Source organism: Anarhichas minor, unplaced genomic scaffold (genome assembly GCF_050575085.1).
Source record: "Anarhichas minor isolate MPS153535 unplaced genomic scaffold, ASM5057508v1 ptg000013l, whole genome shotgun sequence".
NCBI classification, from domain to species: domain Eukaryota; kingdom Metazoa; phylum Chordata; class Actinopteri; order Perciformes; family Anarhichadidae; genus Anarhichas; species Anarhichas minor.
In genome coordinates this window covers 1,370,313-1,395,712 of record NW_027466459.1, presented here as the reverse complement: position 1 = coordinate 1,395,712, position 25,400 = coordinate 1,370,313, and the positions used below count along the sequence as shown (strand labels likewise).

The 25,400-nt window shown below is 41.4% G+C and overlaps 2 protein-coding genes across 2 annotated transcripts; both read left to right on the top strand.

Moving 5' to 3' along the window:
* Positions 1 to 1,066: 1,066 nt before the first annotated feature.
* fgf3 (fibroblast growth factor 3) lies at positions 1,067 to 3,105 on the top strand. The gene is made up of 3 exons (XM_076090929.1): positions 1,067 to 1,376; positions 2,304 to 2,407; positions 2,728 to 3,105. The coding sequence occupies exons 1-3, from the start codon at positions 1,133 to 1,135 to the stop codon at positions 3,103 to 3,105; spliced, it is 726 nt and encodes a 241-aa protein (XP_075947044.1). The 5' UTR covers positions 1,067 to 1,132.
* Positions 3,106 to 9,371: 6,266 nt separating this feature from the next.
* On the top strand, positions 9,372 to 13,778 carry fgf4 (fibroblast growth factor 4). Its single transcript, XM_076090926.1, has 3 exons — positions 9,372 to 9,768; positions 11,274 to 11,377; positions 13,402 to 13,778. The coding sequence occupies exons 1-3, from the start codon at positions 9,372 to 9,374 to the stop codon at positions 13,576 to 13,578; spliced, it is 678 nt and encodes a 225-aa protein (XP_075947041.1). The 3' UTR covers positions 13,579 to 13,778.
* Positions 13,779 to 25,400: the final 11,622 nt, after the last annotated feature.

Below are 25,400 nucleotides of genomic sequence, written 5' to 3'. Positions count from 1 at the left end.
CGGCTGCTGCCTAGCCAGAGCCGGGGCATGAGGATGGGAAAAGTCTCGGACAATCCATCGCTCGGGTGGAGGATAAAGTATTAATGCATAGCAGAGAGGTTCCGTGGCGTGAGGAGCACATGGAGAGAGACCTGTGACAGACCGCTCATTTGTCTTTTTTTCTTAATCTAACTTCAACAGAAACGACCCTTAGCAGGAAATGCAGGTCAGGAGCAGGAAGGAACATCTAAATACTTGAAAACAAAGAAGTCTGCGAACTTTAAACTGCTGAGCGAAGACGGGTTTAATTGAGCTTGTCACCACCTTTGAAAGATCGTTGTGGATCTCTGCATCACGTGCAGGGCGATAGAGAAATATTGAGATCAGCCCCTCCTGATGGCCTCTCTGTTTACTGTTACTTGGCCAGCACCTGTGCAACGGGGACCAATGTATCTATACTTCAGGTAGATGTGGACCACTCAAAAATCTAAGTTTTTAACATTTTTGTGATGCTTTTTTACATTTAAAAGATAAAGTTGCATCCAAGTGGTCACATGAAATCCTCCAGTGTGAGAGGTATGAGGGCAAAGGCCTCGGGTTATGTAGCCTAAATGTTTAAATTCAACGGAGATAGGAATTCAGACCAAAAACTAGTCGTGCGTTAAGTCTTTGTAAACGTTAAGGTAGCTTATTCCTCACCTGTTGCAGTGCCTGCCACAGGATGGGTCTGCCTGTATAATTTGGGATGTCTAATTTTTCTTTCAGGATATTTCAGAGGAGAGAGCTGTTCCGCACTCAGCCACTGTGTAATTTTATCCACGCCGCAGTCTCTCACTTCACACAGGGCCGATACCTTTTGCCTCCCCCTTTCCTTTGTATCAATTGGTCGGAGTTCAGCCTATTGTCGCCACAAGCTTCTTTTATATCTGCGCTCAGTCTGAGCAGAGGCTCTCAGTCAGATCCGCAGGAGGGATTTCCAGCAGCAGCAGAGGCGAGGAGCGGATCCCACTCGAGGGCGGCAGTGCAGTCAGCGGTATCTCTCGGGCTCGGATGTGCGCAAGGCTGGAGCTCTCGAGCGTTGGGGCCCCGACACTTTAATGGGACCCCGAGAACCATTTTTTCGATACAATCGTCGCTCCACGGCCATGCCACAATGCTGATGATACCTCTGCTGGTGTTGCTGAGCCTGTTGGATCCCGTTTGTCCCCTGGCCCGCTGCGCCCCGGGCCAGGCTTGCGACCCCCGACAGCGGAGGGACGCCGGGGGCCGCGGAGGAGTGTATGAACACCTCGGAGGAGCGCCAAGACGCAGGAAACTCTACTGCGCTACTAAATATCATTTACAAATCCATCCTAATGGGAAAATAGATGGATCACTGGAGGAAAACAACCCGTTTAGTGAGTATTCACGCGGTTTTACGCACAGACAACTGCAGCAACACTGACAAAATGACCACAGAAATGTACAAGATATAGGCTATAATGTGACACAATGTGATCCATTTCTTTCTATCAGTGCTAGTTGTTTAATGAAGGTTAATGAAGGTTCTAAATGCAGATTTGTGGAATGAAATAAAACACATTCAGATGCACTTTTAGGGTAAATTAAATACAGCCTATATGCTTAAAATGTATGAACATGTGCCTATTCAGTACTGCATGTGGTGTTATTCATTTATTTATATATTCGAGTTAATTCAGATATGAATGTATCAGGATCTATCAGTTTCACTGTCAGTCACTCAGTGAAGCGCGTCCGTGGTAGCTGCTGACTTCTGTGTGTGTGTGTGTGTGTGTGTGTGTGTGTGTGTGTGTGTGTGTGTGTGTGTGTGTGTGTGTGAAATCATGTCATTGCAAAGCTGCCGACATGCAGGTTAAGCTCCATTAGAAGTATCAACCAAAGTATTAACATCCAGGCGGGACAAAGGCGCTGTCCTAACGGATGTATTTATCTAATCAGCGACCATTAGAGCCTTTCTACAGCGCAGAATAGGCCATTGACTAATCAAGCACTGATTAAAAAAGCCAATAAACATACTGAATGGGGCGGGACGAAGTGTCAAACACTACCGGATATTAATTCCTTTATTGGAAGTGTGACCAAAGTTTGTTTGTTTGTTTTTGCATGAATTAGTTTGTCATGTTTTCTTATTGATTTCCATTGGTGGGCTGGTCAATAAATCTACAGTGCAATAAAAGAACGATGTTTAAAATAAGCATGATGAATCTTCTATTAAACGTCCCCCTACAGCTATAGGTTATGTTATATACCTGTTTTATGTTTATTATTTGTATTTGCTTATCGTATGTTTCTCTGTATTGCAGGCATTATGGAAATTACAGCAGTGGATGTGGGCGTTGTGGCCATAAAAGGGCTTTTCTCCAGCAGATATCTGGCCATGAATGATAAAGGTCGGCTGTATGCCTCGGTGGGTACAGATGCTATCTCATATACTGTGACACCTTCTCCACACCACATACAGCTGCTGCTGACACTGGCCCAGAGGCAGCAGGTTAAAGGCCTCACATATGACAGGGCGGAAAGATTTGGCTCTCACGTTTATCTGCTGTAACATGACACGTTTATCTGGAGTAGCCTAAATTGTATTGTTTTATGGCTGACAGTGGCAGAGGGTGTTGTCGGAGCTGAGCGGAATGGAAACCCTCTCAGTGTCTTTGAGAACCAAAACCATACGACAAGCTTCATGACAAATGTGGCTCACTGTTTTCTCCTTTCTTGTCTCACCAGGAAGTGTTCAACAAAGACTGTGAGTTTGTGGAGCGGATCCATGAGTTGGGGTACAACACCTACGCGTCGCGCCACCACTCCACCGAGCAGCCCCTGCCGCCGGGCAGCAGCAGCAAGCGGCGCGCCAGCGCCAAGCGCCAGTGGTACGTCTCCATCAACGGCAAAGGCCGGCCGCGGCGAGGCTTCAAAACCCGAAGCACGGACAAAGCGTCACTTTTCCTGCCTCGGGTGCTGGGCAACAAGGACCATGAGATGGTGAGGCGGCTGAGAGACAGTCGGAGCGCACACCAACACGCGCATCAGCATGGCAGCCGAGGTGACCGCCGCAGACGCCGACATCGTGCCAGGAAAGGCCGGGGCCGACGGCCAGATGACTGAGCAGATTGTTATGGCGGGAGATGACCCCGTTGCCCTCTGACTCATCCAACCGTGGAGCCCCTCATCTCGCCACATACTGTAGCTTGATGCAGTGGAGGATGTGGGGAAATGGCTTGGATTCTGCCTACTGGATTAGCAGAAGTTTTTGTTGTTGATGCAGAGAAAATAAATCCGAAGGAGAAGGAAAGACACAGTGTTGGGGCACATAGGCCTATCAGATCTAAGACTTTCAGGAGACTTTGACACACACACACACACACACACACACAGCTGTATAACCTTCTATTTACTGACAGACTGTCTGATTTCTTTAAAATGCTATTGTCGTGTGAACAAATGTATTAATATAGTTGAAAACTTCCATCTTACTTTTTAAGAAGTTCTACTTTTGTACAAGAAATACTTTTACCATCAACTTCACACGAAGCAAAACGCCTTTCAAAAGTGCTTCTGTTGTTGTTACGGTCTGCACTATGCATGTACAGCGACTTTATAGCTTTTCATTTCACAAACAGGATATTATACAATATTTTTGCTAATTTGAAGTGCTAACAAATAAGATGGATATTAAAGAGAGGACTTTAATTCAGCAAAGCACTTTTTGTCAGATTCACATTAAGGTTCAAAGGGAAACTCGGTGCGAGACGTGTGTTACAATGTGATAGTCTACTGTCTGTAAACTGAAAGATATACTTTGTATATTTTTACTAATGAGATGAATATTTATTTGGTGCCTATGTTGTAAGTTATTGATAATTCTATTTCTGCATTTTCCCAATGTTGCTGTTTGTGTCATAGTTTTCACTCACCGCCTGGTTCCAATATAAAACACGATGGTACTGACCCGAGGAAACAACCGGCTGATTTGTTCCAACAAGTTTCCAAAGTTTGTCTTCTCATACTTAGAATGGAGTGATTTTCTCTGTTAAAAAAGAGGATTTATTAGAGAGATAAATGCAGTTTACATCAGCTGCGGATGCACGATGCAGTGTGTTAGTCACAATGATTTCTTTCATGATGGATGGATGGATGATGGATTTTGACCTGTTGAAATACTGAAAACAATGCTTGGACATCATGTGCACCAAACGAAGCAACCAAACCTAAAAACACCAGCATTCAAGAAACATTATTTTCCCGAGGTGAAGCAATTTCTAAAATCAGATATCTGTTTTTATTCTTTAAAGGTAAACCAAGGTTGTACTTGAGCTGATGAAGTCTCACTTTCAGCTTTTCTTTTCTTCTGTTTTTCGGCCGCAGCTCTCTGAAGGCAGCACCGTCCGACACACACAACAGCACATCAGCTGGACTTTAACCCAGAACCAATGTGCTTCTCTGCTTTTCCTCCATCACATAAAGTTTTTTTTACGCATTCACTCCAAATGATAATAACAGATTTACGTTTAGTTTAAGTGCATTTGTAAAATAATATCCACGATACTGTCAATACATTGTAAAATGTCAAAGCTAAGGATTATTTCATGGTTACTTGTAGCTTTTAGTACTAAAACAGTCAATAATGACTTGTGACACCAGTGTATTCCCGTAGAGAACAGCCTGCTGTGCCGTATTTCTCCTGTGGAGAGCAGCTGTAGACAGGTGTGGCTGTTAGCTAGGTTTATTACAACTTAGGGGGTGTGCACCCCCGCCCCCACCCCTCTGTCCGTCTCCCTCTACATTTGACATTGTCCCTCTCGCCCTGCTACAGCTCATTTGTTAAAGTGCTGCACCTGTTGCTGCAACACGGCTGAGCAGAAACTACAAAGACAGCCATCCATGCAAAATTCGTCACAAGCAACATTGGGACTATTTTGGATGTTCAGGTTTTGCCCTGCCCTGCTCCCATCTATAGGTAGCTGCATATAAAGCCTTGTTATTCTATACCTGCGGGCTGGGGAGGCTTCCTGGCCCGGACAATAGCTCCTCCCAAGGGGGGCCTGGGAAGCGATGTCGCCTGAGACTTTTGGGCTTTTTTTTTTTTGAAACACCGACCAAAAGTCACAGAGTCGACAAACAAGACAGGCCCTGCTGAAAGCAGAAACTGTGTCATACAAAGTGTAACACCTTGCTGTGGCTTGTTATGAATGCCAAACTCTAATATTACTCAACAGGAACGCGGGACTTCAGAGAGGTGAGGGCCTTTTGTGGCCCGTCTCCCTGCCTGTCACATTTATCTTCTGAATCTTTTTCGACATGCTCTTTTTATCCATCACATCCCGCTAAAGGATTTGCCTTGCTAAGATGTATCAGCCGGGCAATAAAAACAGCATTCATCTGCAATATCCGCTGTGCTGACGGGGTGCAGGGATTCCTTAGAGAGCGCTCTGATGTTAATTACATATTTCCTAAATAATTCTAAGCCCATCATTCAGAAAGTGAAACACTGAAGATCCCGTTTGACACATTTTTTTCCTTTTAAAATCACTGTACGTATAAAAAGCTATATCAGAACCTTTATACAGGTTTCCAAGTTGTAACCAATGGCATGCCTTAAAAAAATGTAATAATAATTTACAAATGCTTTATTAGTTATAAACCATTCCATGAAACCAAATCCTTCAGTCTGACTGGACTATGTGAACACTTACCTCCTACAGAGGATCTGGACGAAAATCTATTCATGAACAACTTAGTAAGCATTTATTCATTTATTACCAATTTATAACTGCGTATTTACCATTTTCCTTTGAGCCTTAAAACAGCTTGTTGTTAAAGACGTATAACTGATCTAAAGAGCACTATCTATAAACTATTAATAAAGTTGTTATTTAAACCTTTTGAAAAGAGCGCCTCATCAGAACTTTTTTCACTGACTTTTCTTTACAAGTGCACACACCTTTCACACAAATGACTGAAGGGTGTTTTTATGCTCTCATCATCATGTTACATGTGTATGGAAATAAACGAATGCTTCCCAGACAGAAGTTGCACTTGGTCCCTGCTGATACTGAATGTTGCAAATGTGTCAGAATGGGACTTTTTATCTAACTCTCTCCTAATAATAACTAAATGAAAGAACTGTGCGCTGTGTAGTTATTATTAGGACTAGACATGAACATCGTCCCTGAGCTCATAGCGGGTGACTGCAGTAACTGGGTGTTCACTTGTAAATAGTGACCCCTAGAGGCAGATGGGTCACTCTCTTCCAGACAGCAGTGGTTTGTGCATCTAATTGGATCAGTCGGAGTTTGGCAGAACTGCTCAATGCCCTCTGGAGGCAGCCCTGAATATAATCTGAATATTTAGAGAGAAAAGCCACTTAAAAGTATTACTTTTAAAAATGACATACAAACCTAAATAAGACATTTTTCTGCAGAAGACCTTCAATGGACTGTATGTGGCAACTTTGCCCAATTGCGTAATGTAGACAAATGCATTGGTACAAGTCACGTAGTGACTCCAGTCTGGCAGTAGTTCAGTGACAGCTGTCTAGCTGGCCAGCATCCAGCTGAACTGTGCCAAGAATATCAGAGGAAATATCGCTCCACCTCTGTTTGGATACACAGAACATGACACTGATATACACATTCACTGTAAGGTAGGACACCTTTTCACACCATACAGAGACATGTGATACGTTAACAGGTTGATATCCCAACAGATCCATGTTCAGTGTGTGATACAATGTGGTGAGACGTTTTGACTGGGTTTCAGCTGATTATTACTGCAGCATGGATACAAGAATAACTCTGCCCTGATGATGAAAGAATTAGATTTTGATGTCCACAACATTGGGAATATCAACTCACTTTCTGTACATGTTATGTACACCATATTTTCAATGTTGGAAAATTACTTTTATCTGTGGCTCTTCAAACTTTTAAGGTTGATTTTTGGTTAAAAGAAATTCTTGGGGCAAAGAAAAGCAGAGTAGACGGGGAGTGTTTTAATAGTTAGAATCAGTGATAATGCTTTTTGATCAAAAGTAAATTTAGAAAGCATGGTTATTTTCCTGTATTTATGAATGACAAGAAGATACAGTGCATAGCTTTGGAAGTGTTGAATAAACAAGTCGGAGAATAAATGCTCGTGTTGAATGTTGAGACATTTTAGGATCTGAATTGCAGCTGTCACCCAGTGAAATCTAAAACCTCTTTCCCTCAGCATAATTCATTGCGTACATGCAACCTAAAACCACAATGACTTCAGTACAACATAAACAACAAATAAAGCTGCACATACACTAACTTACGAAGGAGGGACACATCTCAACATCATTTTAATTAAGGGTGATAATAGGAGATTACAGAACCATGGACAGTTACAGCACAGACCCTGCCACTATACTCGGCTCACAAATGTCTTCAGGACTTTAATTCCAGGAACACTCTGAACGAGCCAGCTCAGACTCTAGAGGACCAGTGTCCAAACGCTCATCATATCCGCGATATCCATCTTTTCAGCCTTCCAGCATATTGGTGGTGCAGAAGTCTTACAATCCATCAGGTTCCCTGAAGGTGTGATGGTATGTCAGTCAACTTGTTTCCAGCATGTGAGGTGATCCAGTACTCTCACTGCTATACTGGAGCTCAGAAGTCCATCAGTTTTCCTGATAGTCTAGCAGTCCATCAGCCCATGAGGTGGTCCAGGGCATCTAGTGGCACATTAGTTATCTCTGCTTCCAGTAGCAAATAAGTTGTCCTGGAGGTCAGAAATATGTTTTGCCGGAGCTTCAGTGGTCAATAAGTTGTCCTTGAGATCCAGGAGTCCATTAGTTTTCCTGGAGGTATGGCGGTCAATAAGTTGTCCAAGAGGTCCAGTAGTCCACAGTTGGCCTTGTCAGCCATCCAGGAGGTTTTAATGGACTACTGGCATTATTTTGGTCCATGCATCCTGAGGGTCCTTTGGTCCACCAGACTGGGTCCCGATGTTTGGCCATTTGTCAGCCATTTTTTGGGGCCTTGAAACCACAGGACTGTCCCTAAGATCTGATTGCATTCATGGAGCCATTTTGCAGCACATAAAGAAACAATGTTGTTGTACATTGAAGATCACCCGAATGTGAATGTGAGAAAACATTTCATGCATGGTCAATGAGGAGCAGGACTGAGCCACCCCAGAGATCAAAGGACTCTGTCTCTGGCCTGACAGAGAAGGAAGACCTTCAGTGCTCCAACATAGAGATGAGTAATAGGACACTCGGCAGAGAGGGTAAATGCTAGTGCTCAACATATATTTAAGCCGGGATAATAGCAGTGATGAAATGGTGAAATAAAGGGAGGGAATGCCATTTAGTTTGGTTTATTTCAATGGACATCAAAAGCAATGCACCAGTGCATCTGAATGACTGAAGGATGACGCATCAAAGACATGCTGCCATGACAACAGTTTGTTAATATAATTAAAACAAAAAAATTGAACAAAAATATAAAACTTCAGAGAATAATGTGAGTATTGCTGTCTTTAATACAATAGTATTCAATCTGGTGATTGATGCTACTTACTTTGATGTGGGCCTACAAAGGTCCTGAGATGACATCTGCAATGAGCACACTGTTCCCTGTTTGTCATCAACACAACAGAACAGAAAGAGCAGGTTTAGTCCTGAAGAGAGACAGTAACATCAACTAACAAGAGCACACAAACAAGACACACTTCAGGTGGTGTAGAATACAATTCAAAAAATATATATATTCTCGTCATACAAGTTTTTTTATTATTATTTTATTACAAAAAGGGACACAAAAACTTGACAAGTGATTCAGTTGTAACGTCAGAAGCGTGTAATGTTTTGGCCAACAATGACAGCCTACTTATCACTCTGCAAACTCTCTATTTAGTCTTACCATTGTTGTCTCTAAGGGCCCAGGACATGATTTCCCTTCTACCAGTCTGAAGTTAGCGCTTTTTTCATCTGCTTGAATTGGACCTGTGTTTTTTCCTGTTATTGTTCATTTATAGAACTGTCTCCTGTCTCGACACCACGGTCTGTTAACTTGACCGTTTCCTATTTGACATCCTCCCATACATAAATTATGATATTCTGCTGCTGATAATGAAAGCCTTACACAAAGAAGTTTTCTTTATCATAATAACGCCTTTATTCATGTATTTTCTACAAACTCTGACTTTTCTCTCAGATAAGACAGCTATTATTTGATTTCAATAAAGCCTCCAGCAGTGTTTGTGAGGCTAGTTTGTAGATTTCTTTTAGGTGCGGAACTGTGATGTAATGGGTCTGTAGGTATAAATATAGAGGCATGGCTGCACAGCGTCTAGATCAATGTCGCTCCGGCGCTAAAGCCAGTGCGCCTGTCGGTCTGGGAATGAGCGCAACATCCACACGCTCCTCTCTGCCGCGTCGCTGCTTCTTCTTTTTATTCTCGCTTCATTGGAAAGGCAAACGCCAGGAGGCTGCTTTCAGAGCCAGACCCGGGATGGGCTCTCTGGTGGCCCTGCGGACTGTCCTGGTACTGGGCCTGGTGACCGGACTGGCGGGATGCGCCCTCGGCTTGAACGGCACAGCGGAGCGCTGGGAGGCCCTCTACTCCCGGTCTCTGGCGCGGCTCCCAGGGGAGAAGAGGGAGGAGACCAGCCGGGACAGCGACTATCTCCTGGGCATTAAAAGGTTGCGGCGCCTCTATTGCAACGTGGGGATCGGCTTTCATATTCAGGTGTTACCGGACGGTAGAATAACGGGAGTACACAATGAAAATGGTCACAGTAAGTTGTATCAATTATGTATTAATTCGATAGACTATATGCAACTGATTATTCATTTCCTCACAGTCGACACTTTATTCTAAGTCAGTTTCTCACAGTGTATAGGACAACAAAACCATTTACCGTTAAAGTTCATCTAATCTTTTTTAGCTTTAAGGAAATAAACTAAATGACTAAACAATATTATTTTGAGCATGTTTTCACCTCATGCTGATCCAAACCTTTACTTTTCACTCCAGTCAACCTATGTTGCATGAGATTCTGCTCGTGTTGTCAGTGAACAATTTACAGATAAACGGATTGATCCATGAGTTAGTGCCAACATCTGGACTCCTTCCGTAGTGCCGCTGAGTTTATGCGCTGGTGCTTTCCGCCTTGTGTGTAACCAGAGCTCGCTGTGATCCAGACCAGCGGCCAGCCAGCACCTAAAGTTAGGACACAGTTCATAGACCCATCTGTTAAGACAGATTAACCCCAGCAGTCCAAGACAAAGTCATACACTGCCTCACATTTGCAGACACGTAGAATAACAAAACAAAAAAATCCCTATCATGTCAAATGTAATCCCTGTCATCCCGTGTTTGTGGAAGACGGTCCTATTGGAGCAACAGAAAGGCGACCTGCGGAACTGACAGGCTGCCTTGGAAAACATAAAGCATGTTGGGGAATTTAAAGCATGTTGGGTTTTTTTGTGCTGCTCTGTACTATTTTGAGACAAGGCACAGAGATTCAGGGAGATACATTACAGAAAATCTCTGCGAGGAATTCAAGCAACTGTAAAGCATTTTAAAATGTTGGCAGGAACAAAGGAGACACACTGAGTGGGCTGTAACCCAGCATGTCAAGGCCAAGTGAGAAAATCAGTAAACCTTCAAATATCTCTGCGTTTAATACTATTTACCTCCGTAGACTTACAAAAGATTACAATAATGGCTGATGATTGACAAGATGTTGTTACATGTTAGCAACCAAACCTCAGAGGAATCTTTGGTCTTTTTGTGACTTCTGGAGTATATGAAAGTCCTATTTTATATGAAATATTTGGAGATATTTAATAATGTCTAAACCCAGTTTAGGGATATGGATGGAATACCTTAGTAAGCAAATACACTTTTGATTAGGATTTCATTACAGTGACAGTTTGAGTGCACCGTCTATACTTTTTCACTTTTACTGATAAAAACAAATCCACAAGTGATCAGGCTTGCACAGTGCCACACCTTGCCAAACCCAATAAGGGTGAAACCAAAATGAATCTACTTGTGTTGAGCATCAAATAGCATACTGTAGCCTCTTTGAAATGTTTGAATATACGTGCTCATCAGTATTTACAGCTTGAATCTCAGCTAGAAACTGATTTCTTTAGCTTTCTGATGAGCTCCTGACTGTCCAGCTCATCTCCTGTGACACTCTCAGTAATGTCAGTGTCTCAGTGTGGAGCAGCCGGTTGGGTTCTCTCCATCAAAGCAGTATGTTTCAGTGTGTATGATTTGTTTTCCCTGAAGGTCTTCTGCAGATCTCTCCGGTGGAGAGAGGAGTGGTGACTCTGCTGGGCGCTGGCAGCAGACTCTTTGTGGCCATGAACCGGAGAGGAAAGCTGTACGGATCTGTGAGTACGAACACTGTGAACGACTGACACGTTATTCATTTGTTTGCCGTCATTAAGTCTGAAAGTACCGGAATGTTTTTCCCTTGGTGTCATTGACGTTAGCTTTCAAACACTGAAACTAAAATGTCTGACAGGAAAATGACTAAAATCAAGGTGGAGTTCAGGAGCAGGTTGCACCACTTCTTCTTAAACCTAGCTATGTTATAACAAAGTATTAACTAGATGTTCATTTGCACATCCCTGAATTAATAAGTAATGGAATTAGAATGAAATAAGTTGCACCACAGAGACTAGTACATATAACATCAACCAAATATTTATACATATTTAACTGTTGCTTAGCATAAAATGGACAAAAGTTGCGTTAGCTTGCTAATGTATGGCCTGTTTAGATTGAAAAATGACCTGAAACTTAATCAAATGCTATTTATTAATTATCTAAATTAAGAAGATTTTTACCAAAATAACACAATATATCTCAAATTATGAAAATGAATATGCCAATAACGTCAAAATCAAAGACTAAATATTAACCAACTACTACTAACTCTGAAACACATTGCTTCATGTATGCATTCATTCCTACATTTACAGAGGACTAGCGTTTAACTCTATTGGATGGTTGGTCCCCAATGGATGGCGGAATGATGTAACAGCTTGTTATGCTGCTGGGATGAAGCTAAGCCAGTTATTATGTTTTAATGGTGCAGCACAATTAAGTTAATAATGGAATCACTGGTTTGAATCCTGCTAGTTGATTAAGCTAGAAGAATTGAGAAAGACTTTCCTTACACAAACTTAGTGCTGAAGTTACGGACCTGATGCGACTCAATCCACTTCTGAGCACCAATGTGTGGACAAACAGCACTTCCTGGTTCTTTTAAAGGTGCAATGTGTAAGATCTAGCAAGAATTTGAGTTTAAAACATTCATTAAATGAAGTTTAATATATCTACTGAAATGCGCATGCTAACCAGCTAGCCCCAGCCCGTCAGCCTGTTCCTCAAGATGCAACAGCTAGTCACTGTAGCGTCCAGTCTCAGTCCAACATATGAGGATGAAGAAGCTGTCCCGAGGGCTTTTCAATAATACATTCAGGGTCCGTGTACATTTTGACAGTTCGTTTATTGGTTAAAATCCAAAGTGGCAGAAACAAGAAAACAACCTACACCCTCGCCTCATCCTCCCCGCCACCAGGTGGCTGCTTCGCCGAGAGTACAGCATGCGGTGGCACCGTAACATGGGCTTCAGCTAGCAGTTAGCTCAAACTGAAACTGAAAACCCCAGCACTGGGGGTCAGATGCCCCGACTCCCCACCAAATCAGCAAACTTTGTGTTGCTGCCGTACACAGGTTAGACCCAGCGCTCCACCAGCCAGTTGTGACTCCTGGCGCTGGGATCTTTTTGAATCCAAGTCGCCACAGCCACTAAATGAAGCCAATAAACAAGCTATCAGAATGTAACGTATTCCTACCCTGCAGTCACTTAGTAGTTAGCTTTTCTAATAGCTGTAGATTTAGATTGGATGGACACAATAGTAGAGGTGGAATGCTGCCCCTGTTTCTTTGGAGTAGGTGGCTCGGTATTATATGTTGCACCTTTAAAGACTACAACACCATATACTGATGAAGCAACAGTCTAAAATAAGTTAATAACTTAATTCAATTTGAAACAGCCTCATGAGTCCCACATCACATACTATTATTCCACTTCCTGAGAGAAGATAGTGCATCAGAGCATGGTGTCCTGAGTCCTGCCTCATTCACATCATTCATCATTTGACAATCACATTATTTGTTGAAATCTCTGACTGAAACAACTACTGTACAATAGTTTTGTGGTCAGAAATAAAGCAATTGTTTGATAGTAATCACAAAGAACAATACAGACTTGAACCCCCCCCAGACACACACACACACACATACACATACTAATGTCCCAGAATCTTTGTTTTGTCTCTGCCTTTAAACAATCAGCTTTTTTAAATAATCCTTATAGTGTATATCTCCCTCTTTTCTCTTTCAGTTACACTACAACAACGAGTGCAAGTTCAAAGAGAAGCTCCTTGCCAACAACTACAACGCCTACGAGTCAGTGGCTTACCCGAGGATGTACATCGGCCTGAGTAAGAACGGCAAAACAAAAAGAGGAAACCGAGTGTCACCCGCCATGACGGTGACACATTTCTTGCCAAGAATCTAGTGGCTTCATAAATAGACTTCACCTCAATATGGAGACAGAGAGGGGAGGGGGATTCCAAACCATGATGCACTTTCACTTATGCAAGTGTATCATATTTCTTTAGCTGTGTATATATTCATTTTTTTTTTTATTTATGTTTAACAATTTTTTTAAAGAGTGGTTTTGTCTTTTCAATTTGGGGGGGGGGGGGGGGGGGTCAAAGAGGCTAAATGCGTGCGTTATTTATGTTTTCATTTTCTAATTTATCAGATTTTTGCTGCTACTGAATGGATTCCTGTCTACGGATGTTGGTTTTTAACTTTGCACTGATTGGAAAATATGCAACAGTGCATGTTTATGGCTATACAATGTTTTTATTTAAAATATTATTCTCATCAAAACAGGACCTTTATGAGCCTAAAAAATGTGTCAGAAGTGACACTGATTGCCAAATGCTCCAGCTCTTTGTGTGGCACTGGAGCCTAATTGAAACAATATCATCTTACTGCGGGGGGGGGGGGGAAGAGAGAGAGGTGGGGAATAGAGGAGGAGGAGGAGGGAGACGAAGAACCCCCACAACCTCCACTGGTCTGTTTATAGACCTGCCAGGGGTGGGGTGAACTTTGAACTTTTCTGCTGTCAATCTCAGTCAGACCTATAAGACTGCAGATAGAGAGCGGCATCCTCTTTGACATTCTATAAGTGTGGAATCTGGGCGTTTAAAGGCAAGGTCAAAGTGCTGAAATGCAATGGAGAAACTGTAGCCTAGACTGTAGAACAGGATTATTCTTTGTGTCAAGCTGTGTCTGATTGTCAGGTAGCTGCTGGACTGGAAGAAATAAGTCTGCTGCTGGTATGAAGCGGGACGGCAGCATCGCTCGGGACTGGGGAACTTTGTGCCAGTTGAACAGATATTTACCATACTGCCGGTGGTGTGCCAAATTTTGTCCCCCCTAGATCATGTCATTCACTTCATCATCTTTGCATTCACTTAAAAAGATACTATGTATTTTAGCTTTTTGAAAGAAGATATATCATTCTCTCTTACAAAGGAAAAGTTCATTTCATAAGCAATAAAACAACTCCTAACTCAGTCCAATATACTCTTTAACTTTTGTCGCTGTCATTTTATAACAGCAAGAAAAAAGCCAGAAAGCAAATAAACATATTTCTCAAATTGTCGAATTATTTCTTTAATGATCTTAGTATCTTGAAACACAGTCTTCCGTCAATTTGTAAAGGTATTTCTCAGGCTATACATCAATGTCATTTACTAAGTGCATTTCCCCTAAAGTCATTTCCTTGTGCAGTAATAAACAAAAAAAGCTCAATTTGTTGAGGATACAAAGTTTGGCACAGTTCCGGTACAACCAGTTTCCAATTCCCTCTTGCTTACCCTCTGTTACTAAACCAACAGCCCTTTTCAAGCTTTGCTTTAACTTCCTGCAGCATTGGTCGCCCCATGCACGAGCTCAGTGGAGTTTACATATTTCCCAGACTCCTTCTCTCTGTATTGGTCTCCATCTGTCTCTCTGTGACTCTCTGCAGTTGACTGCAGCCTAGCTCTGGTGGCCATGTTGTCCTAGTTGCACCTTGTCACGTTCCAGCTATCTTTATCCTGCAATTTACTTTTAGAAAGGATAATCATGGGAGAAATATTTACAGACAGCTGTTGGACTGTACTATATGCTAGGGCCAGTAACCCTATATTTTTCTTTATATATTTTGTAAATATAACCTCGAAGTAACTAAAGGTGCTGGTATTCCTTTCGGGAGGAGGACAGTTTTAAAGCAACAGAGCTGGGTGGAAGTTGTTGTCTGGAGATGCGAGGTGCGTCTGATATGCTCGCGTTGGTGCAACTGATGAATAAATCCACCAATCATCAACAACCCATGTCAAAAGATGAACTGGTGCCATTTGAACTATTTTCTGTTTTTTATTCTTTACTATGCACTTCTGTTTTCTTATTCAGTCTTTAATCTAAGAGGTTTGAAATCTCAGCTTCCACATTCCACAACAGATAGCATCTATTGTAACCAGTCCAACTCCTGTTGGAATCGTACTTGTTTCTCTGTTGAGTGAGAGTGCCTTCAGTGGAAGTCATGATGCATTAGAGCAGAGGCATGCCACACTGAGCGCACACGCTAGGTATTAAGTTGCAAATAGCTCAAGCAAATATCATGCAAACTGTCGCTGTGGTGGCTTTAGGCTGTGATTCCTGCAAACCAGCATGGGTGTGGAGACTGACCCAAGCTAAGCAGGCTCAGTACTGTGAGATACATGTCAAATAGTCAGAATAAGGGCACACGTCACTGTCTGCTAGTCCTGCAGCGTCTCCTGTTACAGTGGGTCTGTTTAAATCTCCTCTCAAACATTGCAGCTGGTCAGCAGTGATGCATGCAGGTATACTGGTGTGTCTGGTGCTCACAGCTGTGCTCAGTGTTCTCCTGTATCCCTGCTTTGCATGGTGGGCATCGTGTTTACAGTAGAATACCTTTCTGCCCTCTGTCACTGACCCAGGGCCGGTCCTCTACTCCGGCTGCTCATTTGGTTATTCAGCTACAGTCCAAGCAAGACCAATGTAGTTCTTAAAGTCCACAGTCTGTTGCTGGTGTAGCTAGCTTTCTGCTCAGACGGTCCAAATGGTTCACGTCCACATGCAGGTTGAGAGTGGCTGACCATGTGGACTCTTACAGAAAGGCTGCTGTACACTGATCACAAGAAACACTCCTTGATTTTATCATACTGCCCAACACCATCCCAATATTCCCGAATATCCTCCCAAGTCGCTGTTAAAGGGATAATTCACCCAAATTACAAAAAAACATTCTCTCACCTCCCTCTTGGTATCTAGTCGTGCAGACGGTTTTGTTTTTATGTATCCCCGGGTTTGAGATATACATCAGAGACCTCCTCCTTCAAACACTAAAAGCAGTGTCCCTGTCACTATGGATAACCCACAGAACAACATGGTTTGACTGGAACTACTTTCTACTGAATAAATAGTGCCAATGAACACTAACAGGATGTTGTGAGGATTATCCAGAGTAGCAGGAACACTGTTCCTAAATGTCGCCGTGACGTTTTTTGTGAATGAAAGCACAACAAAAGATGGAGGGAAAAATATGAGAAACAAACCTGGACAGAAACAAATACTATGAATGGCTGGATGTAGAGAGAAAATGTTTTTTTTAATATATATATAATTTACGTGATCTGACCATTTTGCAGTGAAATTGTGTATCATGGAGTGTGTCTGTAAACACACTCCATTCAGGACAAAACAAAGTTTGCCCGTAGTTACAGAACTGAGTGGATTTCATTGCTCAAACTGTAAACTGTTGATATATTTCTTTCTAACTCTGCTGCCTGGACATTTGCGTTCAGGGAAAGGACTTTCTTTGGAGAGGTGGTGATATGATACTGTACTATCTATAATTCTGAGTCCTGTGGTCTTTTGACAATTTTGTATCAACTGTTTTTATCAGTTGTCCTGTAGTTTTATACAGGGCCTCAATAAATGTCCCACAGTATGTGCTGTGCACATGGCTATAGTCGAACTTAAGGCAAGTTGACAATAAAATCCTGATCCCTAAAATGTAAGGTGTGTTCTTATCTGTGTTTTTGTAATAAGATTATCTTTTATCATACAGTTATCTTTCAATTAAATGGTTTGTGTGTCAAAAAGTGTATTCATTATATAATGCAAACTATTGGGTGTTATAAATGACATTTATTTAATTACAGATTGGGCCGGGTCACACAAACAGTTGCAACATCCTCCAGCATGTGACTGGTGCTAATCCAGACAGTGTCCATCCACACAGAAGCACAGGAGCTCATATATATATATAGATATATATATATATATCTATATATAGAGTATAGAGAGTATATATATAGCTCCGTCTACGACACTCCGTCCTCAGCTGAAAGATGTTTACATCTCTCTTCGAGGACGAGACAAACTCACATTTCAGTCTTGTTATCAACTGAAAATCTTTTTATTTGTCTTTATTTTTCTTTCTTTTGTCTCTGAGGGACTTTTACAACAATTGGCATCCTTAAAATGTAGTAACCCAGATGTTCTGGTGAACCATACAAGGACACTCCAACAAGTAAGTGTTCCACTCCCATAAAGTTGAAACTGCTTTTCAAAAGAATGGTGAAAATGATCCTGAATTGCACTAAAAAGAATCGTGTCCCCCCAAACCCTGTATCGTTTTGTCATCTGCTTGATAACATCTTTCAAATTTCACTGGCCACACTTTGTAACACAGGCTCTATGGTGTAAATGAAATGTTTCAAGTCAAATTGACAAAAGACATTATGCAACTGTTTTCACTGACTAATTCTCACCCCAATGCATCAAATAATGCAACCAGTGAGCACTGGTTGCATTATTTGATGGCTTCCAACTAATTTATAACGTTCTACGCACCCTTCTAGTTAGTTGTGGACGTGTCAGGGACAGCGTGTCAATATACGATCTTTAAATGCGTAGTCTTTTCAAAATAAACTTTTGCCTTCACAGGTAGTTTGTGTTAGACAATAAAACCACTTTGTGAGTTTTTTGGAAGAGCGTAGTTGACGTTAACTTGACTCACTAAAGACTTGTGTGACTAAAATGTGTCACTTGACTATCAACTCGTGACTAACAGTAACAACACTAATGAGTCACATGACTAACGTGACTAACGACTGACAAAATGTCCACATTTACTTTTTGTTTCACACAGGACACAAACACTGGGCTCCGGGGTGAAAGTCCTGTGTTTGTATGCATTGGGAGTGAGAGCGGGTTGGTTGGGTACAGTACTCTTGGTGACAAGTAAACTCAGCTCCATGGGAAAAATTGATGGAGTGCCCCATTAAAGTCCAAATATTCCAATGATCACACTATGAACTAATAGATGTCCTGCTGTTCAAACTGCATGACTTTAGCCCTGATTTTCCGCTCCCAGACAGTTTTTGGAGCTCTAAGACAAAAGCCACAAATCAGAGGCAAATCAGCATTGGCTCGTTCACACTTAGTGCTAAGTGTGAACCGTTCAAAAACACTAGCTGCATCGCAGACACATCATCTTGCATGTTCACTCCCATGATGGCGGCACACCCGTTTGCGCGTGGGTTTTTGTTTCTTTGTGTCTGTGTTAGTTTTTTTGTCAATCACTCCTTCTGCGCTCAGTGGAAGTTTTATATATCTTAATTAAACCATGTTGGGGTTAAGTGGACAGCTTGGACATTGACATATTAAACTACATCTTCCAGTGTGTCCTCTGCAATCTCTGTGATTTGAACTAATGCAGCCCAAAGGTGTCTGGCAGTTGTTGTTTACCCAAAAGATACATCATTGTACCTTTGCATGCATTTAGACACCAAGTTGTCCAAAATCAAGCGTGCTTTATCAAAGACTTTACAGAGCAGGCCTTCCAGCATCCTATATGCTACAATAGTACAATATATAACTATGTGGAGTTGCAACAAATAGTCTTGATTCCTTATGTTGAAGAGGTAGTTGCACTTTTTTAAACATCACTTTATGAGGGTGGATTTTAAGTGTAAATTAAAAGCAGGGATAATAGATTTTAGAGAATTAAAAAAATCACTGACATGCTCAAAATAAACAATAGTCCTTAGCCAGAAAGTCACATGCGGCTGATGATTGGCTGCTCTTTCGATCCCTCAGAAGTAGATGTACATCTCTTTTTTTTTTAAACAATGCAGAATTCAATCTTATTCACCACAGATAGTCTTCATTATCATTCTAAGTTCTGGAAAACAATCACAGTTTGACAGAATAATAAGGTTTTCAGTTTGTCTCAAAAATTGAAAGTCAATTTTTAGGGGTGACTGTGGTTCAGTGGCAGAGCAGGGTCCTCCTTCAGTCAGAGGTTCGGAGGTTTGATCCTCGGCTCCGCCATTAGTGTTGATGTGCCTTTGAGCAAGACACTTAACCCCAAATTGCTGGCTGTGTATGAATGGATAGAGTCCTGATGAGCAGGTGGCACCAGGTTGAAACTTTATTATGACCAAATGAAACAAATGACATTCCCATCAGCCTCAGTTATACTTTGTGTTCACTGCTAATTAAAAACTGTTCGCATAATATGCTACACTGGGATGGTAAACATGATTCTTGCTAAACATCAGCATATTAGCATTACCAGTGTGAGCATGATAGAATGTTGACCTTAGTATTTAGCTCCTCACAGAGCTACTAGCATGGCTGTAGACTCTAACTCTGGGTTGCACATACAAGGATCCATTTTTAAACCCGATTAAATCATGGTTCAACTTTAAAACATGTTGCACCAAAGTTTAATACTGACAGTGGCCGGTCCTCTGGAGACGGGGCAGACTTGACAGCTGACTCTTTGTTGAGGAGATGAAAGTGAGCATAAAAGGTGTTCAGCACATCTGGCAACACAAATGATGGGGGCGCCCCTGCTTTTGTAGCCTGTGACGTGGATCTTTAGCGTTGTTGGTGTTGAAGTCTCCCACATCTATGGCAGTGTAATACTACATTGCTGAACTACCCCTTTAAAGTTAGTTTCAGGGAACGTAAAGAGACAAATTGGGTTTCAAGAGGCTCACACATGATGTAAACAGCATGTCTTCTGGGCCTTTATATGACATAAATCAAAATCTTGCAAGTTTTCATCCATGTGAAGGCAGTTTGGATTATGTTTGGATCCAAAATAATTCACCAAAAATAAAACGTGCTTTTCATTATCACAGAATTATTATTTCGTAATCAATAGAAAGAACCATGGAATGTGCAGCCTTTCATTAAATACCTAGAGTGGGATTCTCTGATGTGAACCTCATGATTCTAACATCAGATCGAACGATAAGCTTTGCTTTTCTTTATTTTTCTTCCATTCTCTGTAGCTGCCTGGCGCTTTGATGGTGTATCTGCGGCAATGTGGCCTGGCCCGCAACAGGACAGGTGTCCACATAACTTCTTCTACACATGTATTTCTGGACCTCCATTCAGCTGCAGCCAAGGCTAAAACAAGCCTGTCACAGCCTTAAAGAACGACAGAATGACCAAAACCAAGGCTGCCCTGGTCAAAGACTGTAAACCAGACTAAAGATAGAGCCCAACCTCCTGCATCCTCCTTCCTGTTGCTGTACAGGACACACGCACTTTGCACCAAACTCAAACACACACACCTGTGGGATGAAACGATTTGAGTCTTTCAAGCTGCGCAGCATGTGAAGAGAGAATGTTAACAACGTCTGTGCCAACAGAGAGAAGTGATTCAACAGCAATTCACTGGTGTCTGAGTATACACAGAAAGGTGAGGTAATTTCAGGTCAAATGCCTCCCAACCCCCCGCTACTACACGCACACACAAACACACACTTGTTGTTTATCCTGATGTTTTATTAGAAGGAGAAGAACGGTGAAGATAGCTCCACAGCAAGTCTGCCTTTTTTTCAAACAAGTGCCCTCTAGTTTTGTTTGCTGCCTGACAGCGATATTTATCCATCAATTAGTAGAGCAAACAAGAAGTAGCTGGCTGGTTTCTGGATAGTCCAGAGGCAAATCAGGTGCTTATACTGGGAGCATTCAAAAGTCCTCATCATCTGTCTGACAGGACACCTGCTGCTGCACAGCAGTCAATCACACACACACACACACACACACACACACACACACACACATAATGCTCACAACTGTTCAAACTACTAGTTAACACAAAGAAATGTGCATTTCCCAACTCTGACAAATTGTGACGTCATTCAGTCAGCTCAACCAGGTGTTTAAACATTTGGATGTCCAGGTTAAGCTGCTATGGACACCAAACCTGTTCCTGTTAACCTGTCTTTCTTTCTAACAGGCAAAGTATCTGACAGCTGGCAGTACATACACATTTATTCTGTCTAATTCTCTGTTTCATGCAGAACATTAAAATACATTAAGTTTTAATACTAACTGCCAAAATAGTGCACAGTCAACATTAACACAAAGTGTTTAGTTAGTAGTATTACTGTCATTTAAAAGTCAGACAGACTTGCTTACAATTAAAATTGTGCTAAAGTTCATCAGAATTCATTGAACACTTGGTTTTATTATAGAGCCATGTCAATGCTCGTCGACGATTATCAGGAACAGTCTCACCATTTCAAAACTAACACTTTTCAGTTAACAATCAACATTTCTTTCCACTTCAAAACACATCACTGTCTGTCTCTGCGGGGAAAATCTGAGATGCTCAAGATGTTGAGCTGTAAAGTGAAGGTGCTTCTGAACTAGAGCCCCTCCCCTCCCCAGCACTACCACCACTCATTTCTCACTTTTATTTCCTGTGTACTTGCTTGTCGTGTCTATGTGTGACTTTAGGAAATGACGTGGTCTTTTGTATACATGGGGCTCATGGTCACAGCGTATTAGCGAGACTCTACAGCTGCAGCTGTCTGAGTAACATCCCACTGACCCGACCCCTTTGTCCAATGCTTAAAGTGACACAGTACATGTGTATGTTTCTAATCAATGGGGAGAACATTCAACAAAAATCTAGCAAGGGAAATCGTGATTAAAAACGAAATAACAAACTGAAACCCAAGTTTGGAAGTGAAAAACCACTCAAACCATTGATATGGTATGGATAGGGGCTGGGTCCAAACTCCATCATTTTGGTTTACCAAATAAAATGTTTCAATAGCACAAAGTAATGAAAACTGACAAGCTATGAATTCTGGGGTTAAAAAAATGGACAAATAATAAATAAAATGATTTATTCTTTAATTAGACACTGTATTTTACTTAAACAAACCTGTCTGCCTGTGTAGACAACATGAACATTGATGAACTGTGGCTTCTTTTGTTGAAGGTCCAATAACTGTACAAAGTTAGATTTCCATAAAGTGCTATATGAATACTGTGAAAGTATCGAAAAGCTCAATCCATGCTAAAATCCACACAATCCGTAGTGCCTTTAATTGACAAAAAAGGCTTTCATAGAAAAACACATTTCTCAAAGTAAGGTATTGAAAAAGATATTGTTTTGCTGTTGGTACTGACTTGGTGTCGAATAAAAATGTTGGATATGATTGGCAGTTTATCATATAGAAGAGCAGCAGAGTGGCATCACACAGCATACATTTGTCCAATCACCGTAAAGCTCAATCTCAGAAATGCTGAGAAGCACAAAGACAAACAATGAATCGCAAACCAAAATAAAGAACATTCTGAAGCTGTGATTTTAGATGCAAATCACATTTCTATATTTATGGTTGCATTTTGTGTTGGATGGCTTGCAATCCCACATTTACTTGTGTTTTTAATAACAAAGAAAACAAAAAGCATTGAGAGTGGCTATTTGTCAGTTTCTGTCTATTGGAGGAGTCTTGAAACAACAGCTTCTCTCTGGTGTCTTGAAAAGATCATGACTTAACTGGCTGCTGAATAGTCACAGAAATCTTCAGACTAATGTTTGATTGCAAAGATCCTTCGTGAGCATGCACACTCAAAAGAGCCTGGAACACTAACAGGTCTGGAACCTGGTTAGTTTGGTTTGTCAGCGTGAATAACTTGGTATAAATAATAGCATTATTACAATGTTTTGTAATTAAGTGTCAGAAAGTTTCCCTCTCTGTCGCTGGGACCCCTGCGGTGCAGCATTCTCTTTAAAGCATCACCACTGCCCTCTGTTGGAGAAAATTAATTAATACCACACTGGAAATTCATCCACTGTGGTCATGGACTATTTTGAGTGGACTGACCAAACTAATGGGTCACAATGTATGTACGCCTCCATCTTCAGAGTACAGCCTAAAATATCAGTACTTGTAGTCCACTTGGTACTCGTTGTGGTGTGTGGCATTACAATTTTCTCCAATGTTGTTTTTATACAATTTATGTTTTGATTTGAATGTATTCACAATTTGATTGTATATTATATTTACTGTACTGTACAAGTCTAAATTAAAAACTAATGATAGTGAATCAAGCTTGGATCAACTCAATTGGAAATCCAAGGTGAGAGATTTTGACTCCTAAGCATGTGAGTGACAACATAAACCGGTTGCTTGCACGGCTGCAACATCAACTGCACACAGAAGTTTGGTAGCCTGACATCATCTGAAACAGCATCATCACCATTACAAGGCAGCCTCTCAAGTGTCAGCAGGTCAACTCAGTCTGCTCTGCGAGGCTCATTTCATCAGCCGGACTGCAGAGTCTGCTACCAAGTAAACAAACTTCACTAACAGCTCTGCAACATTTGCTGCCTCCAGTGTGTTGTTACCTGTATGCAAGTAATGCATGGGATAAAGTTGAAGATGAGTTATTCCTTTCATGACTGAGAAAATTCACAACATTTATACTCTTGATACTCATTGGATTCTTTTTATTTGCATCCTAACCAAGCTTAATACAAGGCACTTTTTCTTAGGTCTTGAAAAGTTGACATTTTGTTGACATACAGTTCATTTTAACAGGACAGCAATATGGAATTGAAAAAATGTCTCCTGTATGACGTAGTGTGTATTATTTGAAGCATGTTTGTACTGTGTATATTTGTAGATTTTTGCCAGAGGATGGAAAATGTCACTCAGTCCAAGCTGTTCTCATCCACTGTTTAAAACCCTTTGGACCCGAGAGCCCCCGGTGGGGGTCTTTTTTTAGAGTGTGCAGCATTCAGCGTGTCGTATAAAGCATTTTTCATAAAGAAATATGATTATTGCTCCAGACAAAATAGATATCGAATTAACGGGAAAAGTCCGAGCAACATCATCATACCAGCCATTGTAAACACTGCAAACACAATTATACATGAACTAATATATCTGGACGATATCTGGACAATTTGCCACATTTTTGGCCAAAAATCGCCGATCTATGCTCACTGTAAGGCTCTCTCATCACGGAGCATGATCGCACATGGCGGATGAGCAGATGCAGCAGGGGCACGATTCGACCCGGAAACGCACAGCGACGTCCAAATTACTCTCTTTCAAACCGTTCAAAAGTTATGAGTATGCATGCCAACATCAGCCACAGGTCACGAGAAAAAAAATTGGGTAAAAAAACTTACGTTTTGACGGTTTTGGCGATGAAAAACGGATTTTATTCCGGTGGATTTCGACGCAGCTCTCTCCTCCATGTTGTGCTGCATGTCTGTGAGTGAGATCAATGCGCTGGCGGAATGAATGACAAAATGGCAGACGATTCTGTGGGGCGGAGCAATCCATGTAGAGAGGGGGGTTCGCCCAGCATTTTCCGATTTTTAGTCAGTAAACAGACCCGGATACGATCAAACACCCCTGCATGGCTCCCGCTGGACTATCCCGCATCTAAAAACGTCTCACACGAGTAAATCGGCCGTACTAGGGTCACATGACACACATTATGAGCCATTTATTGTTATGAATGACAGATATGAAAAATCATAACTGCTAAAAATTATTGAAAATGGTGTCAAACTGATTTATTAGGATTATTGAACACTCTTAGTGATAAGAAAAGTGAATATATAGTTAATATGTAGTTATATAGTATATAAAATGAGTATACAGCAATGCAACAGCTGGTTCCGAAAATCATAATTTGGATTTTTATGACCATTTATGCTGGCCTTTCTTCACTCAATCGAAGTAAAATATGTTGTGGGGACATGTAACACGTGTTGTTCTATGACTTTTTTGTGGTTTTAGATTTACAGCTGCATTATTTAAATAAAAAAATGTTCACTACAAGTGCTTATTTCCAGGCGAGCCTAGAAATTTGTCAATTTGAGCTGTGTCATAAGTATATCAGTTATTAACCAGTAACATATACACAATAGTTACACAATTAAAAACATCTCACAAGTGTTACCAGTATTCTAGC